At 43.0% G+C, this 20,900-nt stretch overlaps 1 protein-coding gene across 1 annotated transcript in view; it reads right to left on the minus strand.

Annotated features, from left to right (window-relative positions):
- Positions 1–20,900, minus strand: part of LOC146629797 (sodium channel protein type 4 subunit alpha B-like) — a 58,682-nt gene that overhangs the window by 1,624 nt on the left and 36,158 nt on the right. The window contains exons 28-31 of the mRNA XM_085357151.1: positions 14,723–15,338; positions 14,449–14,593; positions 5,057–5,122; positions 4,625–4,726 (exon numbers count right to left, since the gene is read on the minus strand). Of these exons, the coding sequence (XP_085213277.1) occupies positions 4,625–4,726; positions 5,057–5,122; positions 14,449–14,593; positions 14,723–15,338 (929 nt within the window). The remainder of the gene's footprint in view (positions 1–4,624; positions 4,727–5,056; positions 5,123–14,448; positions 14,594–14,722; positions 15,339–20,900) is intronic.

Here is a 20,900-nt window from a genome sequence, read left to right on the forward strand (position 1 = left end):
AGAAGCGGCTGTCCTCCTGCTGACAGAAACGTAACTATGTAACTTTTACTCTGAGTACATTTTAAATGAGCTACTTTTTACTTTTACTTGAGTACATTTTTAGACAGGTAATTTTACTTGTACTTGAGTAAAATTTCAGCAAAGTAATAGTACTTTTACTTGAGTAAAATATTTTAGTACTCTTTACACCTCTGCCATTGACAATGGAGCAATGGTAACTGGTAATTCAGGGTCACCTGGTCCAGCCCTAACTATATGCTTTAGCAAAAAGGAAAGTTTGAAGCCTAATCTTGAAAGTAGAGATAGTGTCTGTCTCCTGAATCCAAACTGGAAGCTGGTTCCACAGAAGAGGGGCCTGAAAACTGAAGGCTCTGCCTCCCATTCTACTTTTAAATACTCTAGGAAGTAGGCCTGAAGAGCGAGAGCGAAGTGCTCTGTGGTTAAGTCAGTTTATTCATTGAGGGCAGGGCCGGCCCGTGGCATAGGCCGTATAGGCAAATGCTAAGGGCGCCGTCCATCAGGGGGCGCCACGCCAGTGCCACAAATGTTGAAAAGAAAAAAAAAAGTTGGTACTATTATTTCTAAATACAAAAAATAATCCCACGTTAATTAAAATGCAAAGTAAAGCTTATTTAATAGAAATATTATTTGTTACAACATTACGCCCCCCCCCCCCTCCCCGCACGATGCGCCCCCTCCCTTCCCGTATCATGGTTCCTTTTGGACGTCACCACATCAAAAAATCAACACAAGATGTCAAAACGGCCAAAACTGTCAGGTGGCCAGGGAAGAAAAAAGAGAAAAGAAGAGGAGGAGAAACAAGAAAAAGACAGAGGTAGGTAACGTTAGCCTACATGAAATTATTTGTCTGAATGTGATAGTAACCTAAATTTTTAGCATTAAGCTAATGTTACATGATTCGCTAATTGCTAATCAATAAATAGCTAGTTAACTGTTTTAACGTCAGTTAATATTGTGGAGGGGGCTAAATTGTTATGGAAAATAATAATGTAACGTTAGGTAATTACAGTACTCCCACCTTTCCCACCATTCCTCATTTGTATTCATCTTTTAACCAGGTGTTTTTTGTTTACATTGTTATTGCCTTCTGGTTAGCTAACGTTTACCCTGCAGGTAATAGTCACTTTTCCATCCATCCATCCATCCATCCATCCATTTTCATCCGCTTTGTCCGGGGCCGGGTCGCGGGGGCAGCAGCCTAAGCAAAGTCAAAGCTAGTCACTTTTCCACCCCTGTATATATTATAGTTGTAAGCCTAGTTGTTAAAGCGCACATCATTAATGTTAATTAAGCAATATCACATGAGAGGGAATGCTGTTTTTTAATATGAGCACTGCTGTGATTCGGTCAAAGATAATCATAACATAACATTCTCATATGAGCATTTCACTGTAATGATGACAATAAATTGAATCTAATCTAATTTGCATATCAGTTAACATCATACATATATCTCTTTGGTTTTTCATTTATATTATATCATTTCATTTTATTCCTGGAATCATATGCTTTTATTATTAGACTTTAATACTCAGTGGTGTCACATACTCCTCTCTTCAGATGCACTGTTGAAGTTTCTAAATCCCACCCCTGGGCCATCTACCACATGGATAGTGTCAGGAGAAGACATACCACAAGTTAAAGAGCATTTCCTGGGCTTTCTTGTTGCAGAGGAATCAACAGGAGATCATTTGTCAACTCTCATCCTAAAACGGATAGAGGAGCTTAACATTCCTTTTGAAGACTGCAGAGGACAGTCCTATGACAATGGGGCCAACATGAAGGGAAAAAATAAAGGTGTTCAGGCAAGGTTGCTTCAAAAAAGGAGCTTTTTTGGTCCCATGTGGTGCCCACACTTTAAATCTGGTAGTAGCTGATGCTGCAAAAAGCTCACCAGATGCCCTTGGCTACTTTGGGCATTTAGCAAAATTATTCAAGCTCCTCTCAGCCTCCACCCATAGGTGGGATGTTCTCCTGAAACATGTGAAAACCACCTTGAAATCATGGGCTGAGACCAGATGGGAAAGCAGGATAAAAAGCATTGAGGCAGTCAGATATCAGGCTCGGCAAGTCAGAGAGGCTCTTCTGGAGGTGAGGGAAACAGCTACAGACCCTGTGGTCAGTGTTGAAGCCCAGTCTTTGGCTGAGGAGATTGGATCCTATCGTTTTTGCATTTGTACAGCCATCTGGTATGACATTCTCAGCAAGATCCAGTATGTGAGTAAACTCATGCAGTCGGCCTCCATGCAGCTAGATGTGGCTGTCGACTTGCTAAAGAAAACCAAAGATTCCCTCACCAGCTACAGAAACACTGGATTTTCTGATGCACAGACAACGGCAAAGGAGATGTGTGAAGAAATGAATGTGGAGGCTGAACTCAAACAAAAGCGATTGAGAACCACCAAAAGGCACTTCGGTTATGAGTCTCCAGATGAGCCCATACAAGATGCACTTAAAAAAATGGAAACCACATTTTTTAATGTGGTAGTGGATACAGCCATCTCTTCACTTGATGAGAGATTTCAGAACCTTGGAGAGGTGAATGACAAGTTTGGAGTACTCCTCAATTTCCACAACTTACAAAATAAAGGGCTGCTACAGCAGTGCCAAACACTGAGTACTACTCTGACCCATGACAGCCAGCCGGACATTAATGGCACAGAACTTGCAATGGAAATGCAGAATTTCCCACCATTGCCATCAAAGAACATGAGAAACATGGAACTCTTGACCTTCCTGCATGAGAAGAAGCTGGTAGAAATTTACCCCAACATGTGGGTTGCTCTGAGAATCTTTGCCACTCTTCCTGTTACAGTACCTGCTGCTGAAAGAAGCTTCTCTAAGCTCAAACTCATTAAAACCTACCTGAGATCTACTATGATGCAAGAACGTCTCAGTGGACTTTCCATCATAAGCATAAATCATGTGGTCTCAAATCAGTTGTCATATGATGATGTTGTAGATGACTTTGCTGCAAGAAAGACTAGGTGTCACGGTTCTGGGTCCGTTGGACCCAGTATTTTGAGTTTTATTATGTTTGGGTTTTAGTTTACATCGGGGATTGTTTTCTTGTTCTCTTGTTGTGTTTATGATGATGATTATGATGTTTATTATTAGAGTTCCATGTTTCTGTTTATCTGGGTTTAAGATGCAGGTTTAGTTTCATATGTTATTTCCTGTCTGTCTCTCGATGTCGAGCCTGCGTGTGATGTTTTATTGTGAAGGTCTGCGTCTCATGTGAGTGTGTTCAGTTTTACCTCTGTCTCGTCTTACTGATTGTTCCCAGCTGTGTCCACCACCTGTGTGTAATTCCCGTATTTCTCTGTGTGTATTTAAGTCGTGTCCTCCGTCATTGTAGTTGCTGGTCCGTCTGTGTATTCCACCCTGACTCATCTGTGTATCTACCATGTCTCACCCGTGTGTTCTCCCTGCTGTCCGTCATCATTCTCCTCTGCTCATTTTCATTCAGGTTTGTGCTTTGTAGTTTTAGTTGTTTCCCAGTATAGTTTAGTTCTCCGTGTTGCCGTTTGCCTCTCCTTTTGTGTTCAATAAATCACCTTTTACACCTTCACGACTGCCTGCGTGTGGATCCTCCTTTTCCTCCTCCACACGGCTCCTCTCACTCGCCGTGACACTAGGAGAGTAAGGCTGTAGCAGGTGATGTGAGGTTGATGAGGGGGTGGTGTACAGTAATTTGTAAGTCATTCTAGTTAATGCAGTATTAAAAAGCACAACTAGAGAACTCTGTAGTATCCCCTTTTTTGTAATATAGTTGTTAAAGTCATACTGGTTTATTTACAGTAATATCTTGTTTTGTGCAGTGCCTTATTTATATTGTATTTTTAATTTATTTTATCCAACTTGTTGACACGTTTTATTGTGTTTATGTATGTAAAATTTATTGTATTTCATATATTCATTTTTTATTTTTTGTATTCATTTATTTATTCATATATTTTTTTATCTTGTTAATTATTCTGATTGTGAATTTGGTTTCTTTAAGTAAAAAAAAAAAGGTCAAAGACAAAGCTATTCGGTTTCTTGTGAGTACATACACTACACTGCCAATGTAGGGTGGCGCCACCTAAAATCTTGCCTAGGGCGCCAGATTGGTTAGGGCCGGGCCTGATTGAGGGTGTCTGTCTATGCTGCTGTATTATTCTTTCTTTGTGAGTTTTTGGTAAATTTTTTGTCTGTTTGGGAGCTGACACAGTCTCAGTGGAGATGGGTTTTAAAAAATTTGTCCATATTTCTAGAAATGAGAGCTGCTCCATCCAAAGTGGGATGGATGCCGTCTCTCCTAACAAGACCAGGTTTCCTCCAGAAGGTTTGCCAATTATCTATGAAGCCCACATCGTTTCTGGGACACCACTCAGACAGCCAGCAATTTAAGGAGAACATGCGGCTAAACATGTCACTCCTGGTCTGATTGGGAAGGGGACCAGAGAAAACTAACACCAATTTAAAAAAGACACAGAGGGTGTCCTGACAGAGAAGAAGAAAAAACGTTACCACACATTACATTTGTTTTTTTACTTTGATCTGAGTCTTTACAGAAGAAGACTCAAGTTTACTGACAGGAGGATGAGGCTCCGCCCACAACCTGGAGTAGCGTTCCCTCGGTGTCTCCATCCCGCACGTGTTCCTGGATCAGGTCTGCAGCACACTGTGTTGATGAGGTGAAGCTCACCTGTTCACATGACACCTGTAGGAAACAGGACTCACCTGTGAGATTTGTCACCTGTTGAAATCTTTGAAGTGTCCATGTTATTCATTTACAGATCAAATGTCACCCAACAACCACCTAAAATAAGGTCTGAAACCTTAAAGGCAAAATCCAGGGGAACACTGGATGTAAGCAGTCCATAGAATAATCACTGAAGTGTTTCAGCATTTCAGCTGAAATGTTTGAATTGCTCATTTAATCAGCTCAAATAAAATCAGTGAATCAGCAGCAGTGAAATCATCACTGATGACACCATCACAAAGCAATCATCTGTGCTTAAAATCCCACTAACAACGAGAAGACAAGAACCTGGCTGTTAATCCTGAATATTTCATCCAGTTTGGCTTTGTCCACCCCTCCTGATTCACCAAACACCTGCAAACACAACAACAACATCATAACAAGGTTGTAACTACATTAAGAATAATACCAGCAATAGTTGTAATTTATCAATAGATTTCTCACACAAAGACACCGTAAGTATGATTCCTGTTTCATCGTTAGTTGAGGGAAAGAAGGTCTTTAAAGGTTTCTTTAGTAATGGAAAACCAGAGACCAAAAATCTTCTTCAATCAGTGAAGAATAGTAAGATGTTCTGGCTTTACGGAGGGCTTTCTTATAAAGCAGCAAACTGTTTCTCCAGACTCCAGAAATCTCTCAGTCAGAACATGCTATGTCATGTTTAGGCGGAAACTAGCGAGCTAACTTCCTGCTAACTTCTAACTCCATTAAACTTCATAAATACTGTTTTCATGGATGCCTGGATGTTAAACTTAGTTGTTACACCTGGTAAAACAGCAACGCTGATCATTTTATTACAGATGAAAGAATTTAGTGCAGGGGTCGGCAACCCTGGGCACGCGTGCCACAGCTGGCACGCGAAGGGTTAACTGATGGCACGATCATAGCTGGACTGGCCATTGGGCTTACCGGGCATTTGCCCGGTTGGCCGATGGTTTTGTTTGTTTGTTGTTTTGGTTTTTTGCAACGTATAATCATTGAAAGGTGGTGGATTGGCCAGTTGTTGGCTGATGTGTAAATGTAACTCAGTTGTTTGGTGGTGGCTGTGGTGGAGCTTCCACAGAGGCCAGCAGGTGGATGAGGAAAAGGGGAGGCAGGAGGAGGAGAGACCCGAGGCGGCCGCCGGTCCGAGTGTCAGGTGATCTGAACTTCAGAAGTTATGACCTGCAGTCTATCTGGGTCAGATATAAACCAAGTTTAGGTGGAGTTTATTTTCGTTGTGCTGACTTTTTACAGTCAGTTACAATAACTCGTACTGCGTTCTAGCATGACGGAGTTTCTATACTTGGGTGGTGCTATGATGTTACTGATGGTGAACTTTATTTTGTTCATAAGGTTAGTTAGTAGAGTTGCCAACCGTCCCGTACAAACATAATCACCCCGCATTCAGAGAAATTATTACGTTTCGTGTTGAGCTGAGAAGGAACTGTTTGTCCCGGACTTCAGCTACAATGAAAAAAGACACAAAGCTGGATTTATTCTGCGTCTTCTCTCATTCTCTCCCCTCCCTCTCCTGTTTCTACTTCAATCATGAAGCTGATCAACAATCAGCTGATCGGCACCAGAAAGAGGAAACCAGCAGATGTCGCACTAAAGAACAGCAGCAGGTTTAAGCTTGATCAGCTGTTGTTAGAATTTATTTAATATTACTTTCTATCAGCTGATGTTTGCTGGAGCCACAGCTGTAAAGCTGCTGGTCATGATGTCTGTTTGGATATGTGGTGAGAGGGAAACATGAAGATGAAACCAGGAGATGTCCTTACTGAATCATCAGAGCTGAACAGGTGATGGAGAAACAGGTTTACCTTTTAGGTGACATGAATGAGTTGAAGTTATGAACTGTTTCTGAGAGACAAATAACACCAGGATCCTTTTCTTTGTAGACCAAAAACCAAAGTTTTTATCTGATGTAAAATGTATAAAAATCATATCAGCAAGAGAGTGTACAGCACTGTCACAACAGTGTTTGTTTTCATTGTTGTGAGGAGACCATAAACAGCATTTGCATTTTCTGCTGTACCGTTCATTTGCTGTTATGGATAAAAAGTGTCTTTTTTTTGTTTCAAAATAGCTGATAACTATTTGCCAACTGCCAACATCTGCAAACAAATATAATTCTGTAAAGTACTGTTAATATAGAGCGTTATTAAATGTATTGCTAATGCAGTCATATGGCACACTGACTTCTGAGGAAATTTTAGATGCACTCATCATCAGAAAGGTTGCCGACTCCTGATTTAGACAGTTTGTAACTCTGAGTGATGCCGCAGAGTTCATTTGACTTTGGGACCTGAAGCAGAGTTTGGACCAGACAGGAGAGGGTTTTCAGGAAACACTGTTAAATGTTCAGTTTCTATCCCATACGTTAAAACAAGATCTACAGTGTGATTAAAGTGGTGGGTGGGTTCTTTTACATTTTGTGAGAAGCCAATTGAGTCTAATAACAGATTAAATGCCATGTTGAGGCTGTCATTTTTAGCATCTACATGGATGTTAAAATCATTTATTTATTTCATTTTCATTTATAAAGCACATTTAATAACAACAGGGTGTTGACCAAAGTAAATGGTAAATGGCCTGTATTTATATAGCGCTTTACTAGTCCCTAAGGACCCCAAAGCGCTTTACATATCCAGTCATCCTCCCATTCACACACTGGTGATGGCAGCTACATTGTAGCCACAGCCACCCTGGGGCGCACTGACAGAGGCGAGGCTGCCGGACACTGGCGCCACCGGGCCCTCTGACCACCACCAGTAGGCAACGGGTGAAGTGTCTTGCCCAAGGACACAACGACCGAGACTGTCCGAGCCGGGGCTCGAACCGGCAACTTTCCGATTACAAGGCGAACTCCCAACTCTTGAGCCACGATCGCCCAGTGCTGTACAACATAACAATTAAACAGTGGCATTAATAACAACAACAGATAAAAATAAAAAATTAGAGCAGCAGTCCCCAACCTCCGGGCGTCGGACAGGTACCGGTCCGTGAGTTATTTTGATACCGGGCCGCGAGAGTTGAGGCTTAAACCGGTCCATGGTGCAAAAAAGGTTGGGGACCGCTGCTCTAGAGGGCGTATACAGCTGCACAAGGTCAGACAAATAGTCCGGTGCATGGCCATTTAGCACTTTATAAGTTAAAAGTAAGATTTTGAATTTAATTCTAAAACGCACTGGAAGCCAATGAAGGGAAGCAAGCACCGGAGTAATATGTTGGTGTTTCTTCACACGAGTGAAAAGGCGAGCTGCAGCATTCTGTACCAGTTGGAGCCGGGCCAAGCTGGACTGACTGACACCCACATATACAGGGAGTGCAGAATTATTAGGCAAATGAGTATTTTGTCCTCTGCATGCATGTTGTCTTATTCCAAGCTGTATAGGCTCGAAAGCCTACTACCAATTAAGCATATTAGGTGATGTGCATCTCTGTAATGAGAAGGGGTGTGGTCTAATGACATCAACACCCTATATCAGGTGTGTATAATTATTAGGCAACGTCCTTTCCTTTGGCAAAATGGGTCAAAAGAAGGACTTGACAGGCTCAGAAAAGTCAAAAATAGTGAGATATCTTGCAGAGGGATGCAGCAGTCTCAAAATTGCAAAGCTTCTGAAGCGTGATCATCGAACAATCAAGCGTTTCATTCAAAATAGTCAACAGGGTCGCAAGAAGCGTGTGGAAAAACCAAGGCACAAAATAACTGCCCATGAACTGAGAAAAGTCAAGCGTGCAGCTGCCAAGATGCCACTTGCCACCAGTTTGGCCATATTTCAGAGCTGCAACATCACTGGAGTGCCCAAAAGCACAAGGTGTGCAATACTCAGAGACATGGCCAAGGTAAGAAAGGCTGAAAGACGACCACCACTGAACAAGACACACAAGCTGAAACGTCAAGACTGGGCCAAGAAATATCTCAAGACTAATTTTTCTAAGGTTTTATGGACTGATGAAATGAGAGTGAGTCTTGATGGGCCAGATGGATGGGCCCGTGGCTGGATTGGTAAAGGGCAGAGAGCTCCAGTCCCACTCAGACGCCAGCAAGGTGGAGGTGGAGTACTGGTTTGGGCTGGTATCATCAAAGATGAGCTTGTGGGGCCTTTTCGGGTTGAGGATGGAGTCAAGCTCAACTCCCAGTCCTACTGCCAGTTTCTGGAAGACACCTTCTTCAAGCAGTGGTACAGGAAGAAGTCTGCATCCTTCAAGAAAAACATGATTTTCATGCAGGACAATGCTCCATCACACGCGTCCAAGTACTCCACAGCGTGGCTGCAAGAAAGGGTATAAAAGAAGAAAAACTAATGACATGGCCTCCTTGTTCACCTGATCTGAACCCCATTGAGAACCTGTGGTCCATCATCAAATGTGAGATTTACAAGGAGGGAAAACAGTACACCTCTCTGAACAGTGTCTGGGAGGCTGTGGTTGCTGCTGCACGCAATGTTGATGGTGAACAGATCAAAACACTGACAGGATCCATGGATGGCAGGCTTTTGAGTGTCCTTGCAAAGAAAGGTGGCTATATTGGGCGCTGATTTGTTTTTGTTTTGTTTTTGAATGTCAGAAATGTATATTTGTGAATGTGGAGATGTTATATTGGTTTCACTGGTAAAAAATAAATAATTGAAATGGGTATATATTTGTTTTTTGTTAAGTTGCCTAATAATTATGCACAGTAATAGAAAGGCAGCAGGCCCAGACAAGGTGTGTCCTAGGATGCTAAAGGCGTGTGCTGCTGAACTTGGGGAGCCGCTACAACGAGTCTTCAACCTCAGTCTGCGACTGGGGAGAGTGCCCGCCCTATGGAAGACATCCTGCATCGTCCCGGTCCCCAAAAAGAACCGGCCCAATGAGCTGAATGGCTTCCGACCGGTGGCACTGACGTCACATCTTATGAAGACTCTAGAGCGGCTCTTCCTCAACCTCCTCCGACCACAGGTACAACATGCCCAGGACCCACTACAGTTTGCATACAAGGCGGGTGTCGGAGTGGAGGATGCCATCCTGTACCTCCTACACAGAGCCCACTCACACCTGGATGGGGGAAAAGGCACGGTCAGGATCCTGTTTCTTGACTTTTCCAGTGCCTTTAATACCATCCGGCCCTGTATGCTTCAGGAAAAACTGAACAGGATGGAGGTGGACCCCTGCCTGGTCGCTTGGATCTCCGACTACCTCACCGACAGACCACAGTACGTCAGGCTGAAGGACATCACGTCTGACACAGTGGTCAGCAGCACAGGAGCACCACAGGGAACTGTGCTGTCCCCTCTTCTCTTCACCCTGTACACCTCTGACTTCTGCTACAACTCTGAATTATGCCATATTCAGAAGTTTGCAGACGACACAGCCATCATGGGGTGTATCTGGGATGATCAGGAAGAGGAGTACAGAAGTCTGGTGAGGAACTTTGTCGCATGGAGTCACACAAACCACCTGCAACTCAACACCTCAAAGACTAAGGAACTGGTTGTGGACTTCGGGAGGTCTAGAGCAGGTCCACTGCCGGTTCAGATAGAGGGGGAGGAGGTGGAGGTGGTCAACAAGTACAAGTACCTCGGGCTGTGGGTGGACAATAAACTGGACTGGTCATGCAACACAGAGCACCTGTATAAAAAAGCCCAAAGCCGACTGTACTTCCTCAGGAGGCTGAGGTCTTTTAACATCTGCAGGAAGCTCCTGAGGATGTTTTACCAGTCGGTGGTTGCTGGAGTACTTTTCTATGCTGTGGTGTGCTGGGGGAGCAGCACAGCAAAGAAGGACTCACCCAGGCTGGAGAAACTGATCAGGAGGGCTAGCTCTGTGGTCGGCATGAAGCTGGACACTCTGGTGACAGTGGCAGAGAAAAGGACATTAAAGAAACTGATGGACATTATGAACAATGCTGGGCATCCTCTGCACACGGCCATAAACAACCAGAAGAGTCTGTTCAGTGACAGGTTGCTTCTCCCAAAGACAAGAACTAACAGACTTAAAAACTCCTTTGTCCCACACGCCATCAGACTGTTTAACTCCTCTCTGGAGGGGAGAGGGAGGGGAAACAGGAGGACAAAGGAGGGGGGAACAACTAAGCTGTAGTGCCTCTTCACCTCACTGTGCAATACCTTTTGTGCACTACTTTTGTAAATAGTCAACAGTGCAATAGACCTCAATACTTGAAATGTGCAATTCACTTGTATTTTTATTTTTTATTCCTATTTATTCTATTTATCCCCTTTGTATATTTTATTTATATTGTCTCTGTATTTATATATATATGTGTGTGTGTGTGTGTGTGTGTGTGTGTGTGTGTGTGTGTATATATATATATAATATTCTGTAACTCTGTAACTTCTGTCGGTGCTGTGCTTTTTTGGAAATCGAATTTCCCAGAGGAACCCACCCGAGGGATTAATAAAGTTCTATCTTATCTTATCTTATCTTATCTTAATAGTCACCTGCACACACAGATATCCCCCTAAAATAGCTAAAACTAAAAACTAACTAAAAACTACTTCCAAAAACATTCAGCTTTGATATTAATGAGTTTTTTTGGGTTCATTGAGAACATGGTTGTTGTTCAATAATAAAATTATTCCTCAAAAATACAACTTGCCTAATAATTCTGCACTCCCTGTAGTGAATTGCAGTAATCCAGTTGAGATAAAACAAACGCATGAATGGCTCGTTCCAAGTTTCTAAAGGATAGAAAAGATCTCACTTTGGATTGGAGCCTTAATTTAAAAAAGGACCGCTGGACAACTGAATTAATTTGTTTCTCAAATGTAAGTTTGCTATCCAAGAAAACCCTCAGGTTTTTTACATGCATTTTAACAGCACATGTTAGGTTGCATGAGTCCAAATCTGGGGCATTGAAATTACCGCTTGGTCCAAAAATAATTACCTCAGTTTTATCCTCGTTGAAGGTAAGAAAATTTGAGGCCATCCAGGTTTTGGTAAATGGTAAATGGACTGGTTCTTATATAACGCTTTTCTACTCTTCTGAGCACTCAAAGCGCTTTACACAACTTGTGCATTCACCCATTCACACCCATTCGCACAAGCACATCTTTCTCAGTAACATTCACACACACTCATACTCCGATGGATGAATCGGAGAGCAATTTGGGGTTAGTATCTTGCCCAAGGATATTTGGCATGCAGACTAGGGGAAGCCAGGAATCGAACCACCAACCTTCCAATCAGTAGATGACCTGCTCTACCGCCTGAGCTTTAACTTCGTCGAGACATTTGACTAACGATTCCATGGGCGTAGAGGTGTTTCTATTAAACCGAAGATAAATCTGGGTGTCATCGGCATATGAGTGAAAGCAGATGTTATGCTTCCTAAAGATTAGGCCTAGGGGCAACATGTAGATTGAAAAAAAGAATTGGGCCTAATACGGATCCCTGCGGGACACCACAAGTAAAAGGAGCTGGGGAAGAAATAAAATCATCAAGGCTCACGGAAAAAGTCCTCTTGGAGAGGTACGACCTAAACCGTTCCAAGGGGATACCTTTGATACCACATTGCTCCAAACGGGAGATCAGAATGCTGTGGTCAACAGGATCAAAGGCTGCAGTTAAGTCTGGGAGCAGGAGCACAGCTGGGTCTCCTGAGTCAGTGATTAATAAAATATCATTAAGTATCTTTAGGAGGGCAGTTTCTGTGCTGTGGTGGGTTTTGAAGCCCGACTGGAACTTCTCAAAAATATTATGACTGTTTAGAAAGGTTTGTAGCTGCTCAAATACAATCCTTTCTAGAATTTTTGACAGAAACGGTAGCTTGGAAACAGGTCTAAAATTAGCAAGAACAGAGGAATCAAGATTCGGTTTTATAAGCACTGGCTGCACTACAGCGTGCTTATATCCAGTTGGTACTACTCCAGAGCTGAGACTGCTATTAAAAATAGTTAAAATGTCAGGACTGACTACCTTAATTATCTTTTTTAGAAAATGGGTTGGGACTCCATCTGAGGGGCAGGATGATGTCTTTATGCTATTGCAAAGCTCTTCTACCTGCTTAAGACATACAGCCTCAAACTGGTCAAAAGCAGTTGAGGGGGTATATGTTGATGAGACATTATACAGAGATGGGGTAGATGTAGATCGAAGCCTTTCTATCTTATTAATAAAAAACTGCAAGAATCTATCGCAAGTTTCAATGGAGCTATCTATATGGAAAGCGGGGGAGGTATTCAAGACCGAATCAATAACTGAGAAAAGAGTTCGGGGGTTATTAGAGTTGGTCTCAATAATGTTGTGAGAAACTTAGATTTTTCGGCTTTTACGATGACTTGATATCTAGATAGGCTCTCTCTCAGCAGCAGGAAAGACACTTGTAACTTGTCTTTTTTCCATTTTCGTTCAGCCTTCCTGTACTGTCGCCTAGCTGATCGAGTTGAGTCGTTTATCCACGGGTCTGAGTACGCTGTTGATCGCACTGATTTAAATGGGGCGATCTCATCAAGAATAGTCTTACATTTATTATTAAAATTCAAATCCATCTGCACAATGCCATCACCAAGAGAAGAATTCGACAGTCCTTCAAAGGCAGTGGAAGACTGTTCTGTGGCCGTTGGTTTAAAAACACGATAACATCGTGTTGAGGATGTAGGTTTAAGATGGCAATGAGATAAAAGTATATTAAACACTAATGGACAGTAGTCGGAAAAGATTGCATCAATTATTTCCAAATTAAAAATTGGTAATCCAAATCCATAGGATCGTCAGATCCAAATCGCTGTGAGTAAAAAAGTCCTTTAAAATAAAGGTTTTATTAGCTAACGAGCGGACATTAGCAAGGCTACTCCTTAGTGAAGTCGAAGGCTTAGTAATGGAAATAGGAGCCCGTTGAAGTGTCCGCAGGTTCTGGAAATTTATTCCTCTTCGACGATGTCGCGGAGGTCGCAGGCGTGGGATCATTGTAGTAATCCCAGCGACAGGAACCATACAGGGGTAGATCATGGTCGGGGAGGTCCAGTGTTTGACGTAGTCAGATCTGGCCGCCTCAAAGTATTGATCATTCCCGGGACGTAAGAAGGCAGCCTTCAGTCTCACCAGTCGACTGCTTCGTCTTCCCCAGCGCCGGCGGTGCCTGGTTGATTGGGGTAGCTTCGAGATAAAGCAAAGGCTGGCAGGGACAGAAACGCCGGGCAGAAACGGTGGAGGGAGAAATTTCTGATTTCCGTAGTTCCAGCAGGATTCACGTCTCTAACAAGGTAATGTTAAATCTAAAAGCGTTTGGCGATCATAAAAACACAGAGAGTTAGCATCTTTTGAAGCGAGTAAAACAAAGGCAAACAATAACACTGGGAGGGACAGACGGCTGGCCATGAACACTGGCGCCATCTTTGGAATTTGGATCCACAATATCACCCACAATAATTATTTTATCTGAGCTGAGAACTAAATCAGATAAAAAGTCTGAGAAATCAGACAGAAACTCTGTGTAAGGCCCAGGTGGACGATAGATGATAACAAGTAAGACTGGTTTCTGAGTTTTACAGCTGGGGTGGACGAGGCTAAGCATCAGGCTTTCAAATGAATGTCTGGGTCTTTGGTTGATTAACAAGATGAAAATAAAGAGGAAACCTAAAATTCTTCAGTAAACATTTAAGGAGAAGACTTTAGAGTGGTTTTAGTTTAAGCAAACAGAGTTTAAGAAACATATCAAAATGTTGGCAGCCCGTCCCAGGTGACCTTACCTGTGTAGTAATTGTGCGCAGAACATCCAAACAGCTGATCTGGTCTCCAGGAAACAGAGGCAGATTCAAGTGAGTCAGTTTTATGGTGTTTGGTTTGGGAATCCTCAAAGGATCCTGGAGACCATCACAGAAGTCTGCCAGCTCACTGGGGAACACATTAGAAAATATTAAAGTCCATTAGAGACTATTAGACTGTTACAGTGGAGTCCATTATAGTGCAGAACCATTTTTGATTAGTGTTAAGGTTAGAAACCGTCACCGAGCTCAGTCTCACCTGTACTGTATGACCTGCGAGCCACTGGGGTCAAATCTCCTCCAGGTTTCATAAAACATCTGGAGGTGATCATCACTCAGCATCTCAGCGTCCTCAGGGCTCGCTGTGTTGAAGAGCTCCAGGATGACAACGATGAACAGGTGGATCACCAGCAGGCAGAAGAGGAGGATGTAGGAGCTGAAGAAAACAATCCCCACCGTCGGGTTGGCGCAGTTACCAGGCTCAGGTAATCGCAGGTCGCAGTCTGGAGGCGTGTTCATGATGGGACTCAACAGGCCGTCCCACCCCGAGGACGTGGTGATCATAGTCATGCTGATGATGCTGTTTCCAAATGTCTTGAAGTTAAACATGTCATCGATCATCATCTCATGCTTCACGTAGGCAAAGTTAAACATCCCAATGATGGAGAATGTGTACACAATTAGGAAGAAGAGCAGGCCGATGTTGAAAAGGGCAGGAAGTGACATCACAAAGCCCATAATCAGCATCCAGATCCTTCTGGCAAACCGAATGTGAGGGAATGCTCCACATAAGGTGAACAAACGACCCAATCGCATAACAGAAAAGAGAGAGGGACTGCCGAAATATTTTTCCAAGATGTCAGCTAAGAAGAGACCTGCAACAACAACAACAACAACAACTATTTGTATAGCACATTTAAGACCGAAGGTACACCAAAGTGCTTCATAAAAATGTTTAAACATAACAGATATGAGACCATAACAGAGTACAAATAAGCTAAGAATTGAGAAAAGCTGGTTAAACAAAAATACAGATAAAATAAGAAATAAAACATCAGAGTGTATTTTAGAAAATAAAATCACTGAGTATTCATAAATATAAAGTGGGGGTATACATACAGTGGTACATCAATAGAAGATAAATAACAGCTGGATGAAATATAGGGAATGTGCACTTGACTAACCGAAAACGCTCGGCCACACAGCTAAGTTTTTAACTGTGATTTAAATGAATGGATGGAATCAGAGGCGTGAACGGCAGCAGGAAGATTGTTCCAGAAGCTAGGGCCTGCCAGGACAAAAGCACGGTCACCTCTGGTCTTTAGCTGGGATCTAGGCTGCACCAAGAGTAACTGTCCTGATGATCTTAGGGCTCTCCTGGGGATATACGGATTAAGGAGTTCAATGAGGTAGCACGGCGCAGTATTGTTTATGGTTTGAAAGGTGAGCAAGAGAATTTTGAACTCAATGTGGTATTTGACAGGGAGCCAATGCAGGTCAGCGAGGACTGGGGTAATAGAGGCAAACCTTCTGGTTCCAGTCAAAAGGTGTGCCGCAGCATTCTGGACAAGCTGCAATCTATGAAGAAGGGCAGAGACCAAAGTAAAGGGAATCACAGTAGTCTAATCTAGAGGTCAGAAATGCATGGATAGGTTCTCAAGGTCCTATGTAGTGCTTGGCCTTGGATATTTGACGCAGTTGGTAAAAACTAGATTTAACTACCAAGGATCAATGTTCCCTCTAATGTTTCACGTGTCTGAGCGAACACACAAACTCCCTGAGCGTCCCTTGGACCACTGTGAGCACCAGCAGACGTGTGCACTGTGGTCACGCCAGCATCTAATCCATCCAATTTACATGGTTTATTAAAGTAATCAAATTACAGCATTTACATTTATCTTAGACGACTTTTAATTAACTGCTTTAGGCCACTTACAATGTTTTAGAAAAATTGGTTTTGTAGCATGTTAACACTATTGGAAGTAAAAATAACTTGAACTCCAGTTTTGAAAACACAACTTTCTTTTTTTTTTTTTTTATAAAGCTCTGACTTGTATTATGAGTATGACTCTGTGGGAGAGAGTCCTGTAACTCTGTCTGCAAAATACAGTAAATAATGACCAATGTTGGGCAATTAATTATTTAGTTACTTCTTCAAAAGAGTAACTGAGTTATGCAAACAACAAAGTTTTTTGCAGCTGTTTACCTAAAAATGCAGCCAAAGCGTTTTTTTAAACAAACATTTCAAACTATTTACAGAACAATCAGCTGTTCTGCATCAAATCTGATGCCACACAAATTATTTGTGCCGCTCCAAAAAATAATTTCTGTCCACTATGAGATGAAGGAGAACAACAGCCTGATACCTGCAGGCCTGACAGCAGCAGATGTGTCACTGCTGTAACACCTGTAACACTCAGCAGGCGCCTCATTGTTCTGACACACACAACAACACTACTGACCACACTACACACTAACTACACACTGACTACACACTAACTACACACTAACTACACACTAACTACACACTCCAAACACGCTAAACGTCACAAATCTCAAATCTCTCTCTCTCTCTCCCTCCCCCCCCTCCCTCTCCCCGCCTCTCTCTCCCCCTCTCCCTCCCCCTCTCTCTCTCCCCTCTCTCTCCCCCTCTCCCTCTCCCTCTCCCCCTCTCCCTCTCCCCCCCCCCCCTCTCTCTCTCCACCCCTCTCCCCCCCTCTCTCTCGCCGTCACTCCTAAAACTTCCTCCTTCCTAAACAACTAAAGGCCATGTTGCCATATCATTTTTTGATTGGTCGACATGGTATATTTTTCGACCAATAGGAAAGGGTGGGGTTTTTTTGGTGTTGTCTTTGCTCGCAGGCTTTTGAGCGTTTTCCTTATAAAACGCCGTTTTTACCGTTTCTTCCTGCAGTAAATATAAACAACGACAGTATTCAGGAAGGAAAACAAACACTGCAGATATTTTATCATAACTCTGGTTTTACGTGGCCGATCAACACAGTTTAAAAACTGGTATAAAGTCCACACTTTGTCCGTCAGTTGTTCCGTCTGTCCTGCTCACATCTCCAATGGTTGTACACGTTGTCATTGTTGTGATATTTTGATACCATGGTAGCATTTACAGGATATTGTTTTATAGTGATATTATACAGGAAAACTGTTACTCAATAAGGCCCATTTACTAGTTGTTTTTCTCTTTCTCTGTGACCCAAGAATTAATGTGTAAGAATAACAGGCTGGTACCTCAAGGTCGAAAATACCACAGAGATCACTTCCTTACTCCCATCCTCCCTTCTTTATCTCTTACAAAAAGGTTTGTTAAAGGCCAGGTGGTTTGTTTCAGAATTCACTAATGAAAGAACTCTGTATTCTATGTCTAGGAGTGTATTTTGCTGGGATGATCATAAATTGTAGCTGAACTGATAAACTATACAAAGGATACTTCTTTGCTCAGAGGGCAGGAAGACGCTTCCTTATTTGGTCTGTACCGGTTTGAACTGAGAATCTGCTGACACATGAACCTTTTTCCTCTATATAAACTGTTGTCTGATGAATAAACCTTTGAGTTGATTTTGGGAAAGCAACCTGAAGCAGTCTGTGTTTCCTTGTTCTCCCAAGCTACTCCCGACGTCGTAACTAACCTGCTGAATGGTATACCTGAGTGTTACTTTGAATAATTTTGAATCTTATAGGGTAAAGACAAAACTCTGCTTATAGGTGCCCATGCCTCGGAGGAAACCCGATCCACGGATGACCCGGGACGGAGATTTCTTTCAATTTGGTGTCAGAAGTGGGATACGCTAACGAAGGTAAATACGTGTCTTTTATATTTATATGGGACTGTATTATACCTTTCTCAGTGACCCACAAAGAAACGGGATATGCTGACGAAGTTTTCCTTAGTGGCCCAGATAAATGGGATACACTGACGAATCTTCCTTAGTCCCCGAATAAAGTAAATTAAAAGCAGAGAGACACAGGAAGTTGCCTGTTGTTTTGCGAGAAGTTGCTCGTTAAGTGAGAAGTTGCTCACCAAAAACAAAATAAAAGATAAAATTGCTAGCAATAAAATTGAAAGTAACCTCAGCTGTGCCTCAGCAAAAATACTAACATAAATCCTTCAAGCATGTAAACCCCTCTGGAAATCACTGAACATGGGTCAGAATAATTCAAAGACCTCAGACAGGTCCGAGAAAAAATCTAAATTAACTGTAAAACCGAAAAAAATAAAATATAAAGTCTATGTTAAAATGATGCTGAATTTTGATGTTGCAGATCCAGAAGAAAGTGAGAAACTAATGTATGCAAGAGTACCACCTGCCCCAGCACAGCAGGGAGGTTTCAGAGGACGGAAAGATAAGAGTAGAGATGGTTTTTTTTGCTGTGGAAAGATAGGACATTGGTTTAGGGAATGCAAATTTGCAGCTTCCAATAGAGCACGCGTGCCTCAACCACAAAATGCAGGACAAGCTCCTGCCACTAGGCGGCAGCAGAGCTCTTCCAGTCAAGGTAACTGGCAACAACAAATTTAGCTCCGTTTTCCAGCAGCCGCAGACACCCAGAGCAAAAATGAATTTGTGTATTTCATTTAACACAAAGGGTGAAATGTTTGCTGACACTGATAACAGCTTATGTTTTTTCTGCCCTATGCACCGACATCATGGAGAAGGAACAGCCTCTGTGTCAGCTGGACGCCTCAGCAGAGAATGAACTCAACATCTTTTTGTCCGGTACTCCATGTCACACACTGTGCCAAACACGTGTACAGTCGTTACCAGGTAATCCCATGACTGGGAGCCACACTTTTGTCTCTCTCACACTGTTCAACAACATGATAACTGCTCACACCAGTGAAGGTCAAACAGTGGTTTTGTCACATAACTCAGACATAGGTTATGACATAACTACACCATGTCGACACATAGATCTAACCTACCCTATCCACTGTACTATTTCTGCAGTTACGTTGCCAGCTGAATACCAGAATATGACATTATGGTCAAAAGGTGAGAATGATGTAGGATTTATTGACTGTACACCTTATCACGCACAGCTGAAACACAACAAGCCAGTATATGTCAAGCAATATCCCATTTCTGCCGAAAAAGTCGCAGCCCTAGATGTCATCATAGGAGATTTATTGACTACAGGAGTAATAAAGCCCACAGTATCTCCACATAACACTCCTGTCAATCCTGTGCCAAAGCCTAACAAACCTGGCGTATGGCGTTTCACACAAGACTTAAAGCAAATTAATGCAGTCATTATGCCTCTGCCACCTCTCGTCCCAGACGTTCCCAGCATATTGACATCCATTCCATCCACAGCTTACACATTTTACCGTGGTGGACCTGTGTTCCGCTTTTTTCTCAGTGCCTGTGCATGAAGACACACAGCCGATATTTGCATTCACACATAGAAATAAGCAGTACACTTGGACTCGTTTGCCCCAAGGCATGGTAGACAGCCCTGCTGCTTTCTCAATGGTGGTCCGTGCTACCCTGGACAGCTTCACTCCTCCGGAGGGCTGTACGTGGATGACCTCCTCTGTGCTCCGAGTGAGGAACTATGTCAAACTGCTACACACATGCTTCTCCAGCACCTCCAACAGACTGGCCACAAAGCATCGGCAAAGAAAATGCAGTACTGTCAGACTTCTGTTCAATGTTTGGGATTCACACTGTCTCACGGAAAACGTTCCATGACTGCAGACAGGGTCAAAGCTGTGACCTCTGTCCCTCGGCCCAATACACAGAAGGAAATGCTGTCCTTCCTAGGCATGGTGAACTATTGCAGACAGTGGATACCAGACTGTTCTTTTCATGACCACATTCTGCGTGACTGTTGTAAAAAAGACAAGCCTCCTCGAATACTGTGATCCACAGAAATGACTGCCTCTTTCAATGCATTAAAGGGAGCGCTGGCCTCCGCCACTCAAAGGTGCTGCCTGTGGTTGTTCAGGGGATGCCGGCCTGCCTGAGGGCAGTAGCAGCTTGCTCTATCATGATAAGGGACTGCGAGAAGCTCACACTCTCACATGACACTATTCTACACACCAATCACCAGGTCACGACCATTCTAGCAAACATAACTACACAACACATGACCGCACAACGTCGCTCAGGTTATGAAGCTACACTGACCTCCACACCAAATCTCACTATAAAGGCGAGCAGCACACCCAATTCGCCAGCACATTTATTGATCCGTATGCTGTGTTCCTCTGACCGACAGGATGGCTCAGACGGGCTTGACGTTCATGACTGCATGACGCGTATACAGGAATCCACAGCACCACGTCCAGATCTAGAGCAAACACCTATCCCAGACTCAGCCACGGTTTATGTGGACGGGTCCTGTTCAAGGCCGAATGACAACTCATTTCTTTGTGGCTATTCAGTAGTGACATTGCCTGACATCATACTAGAGGCTCA

Source organism: Diplotaxodon limnothrissa, linkage group LG7 (assembly GCF_057381915.1).
Source record: "Diplotaxodon limnothrissa isolate DT_005_m linkage group LG7, D_limnothrissa_male_GT1.1, whole genome shotgun sequence".
In the NCBI taxonomy this organism is placed as follows: Eukaryota; Metazoa; Chordata; class Actinopteri; order Cichliformes; family Cichlidae; genus Diplotaxodon; species Diplotaxodon limnothrissa.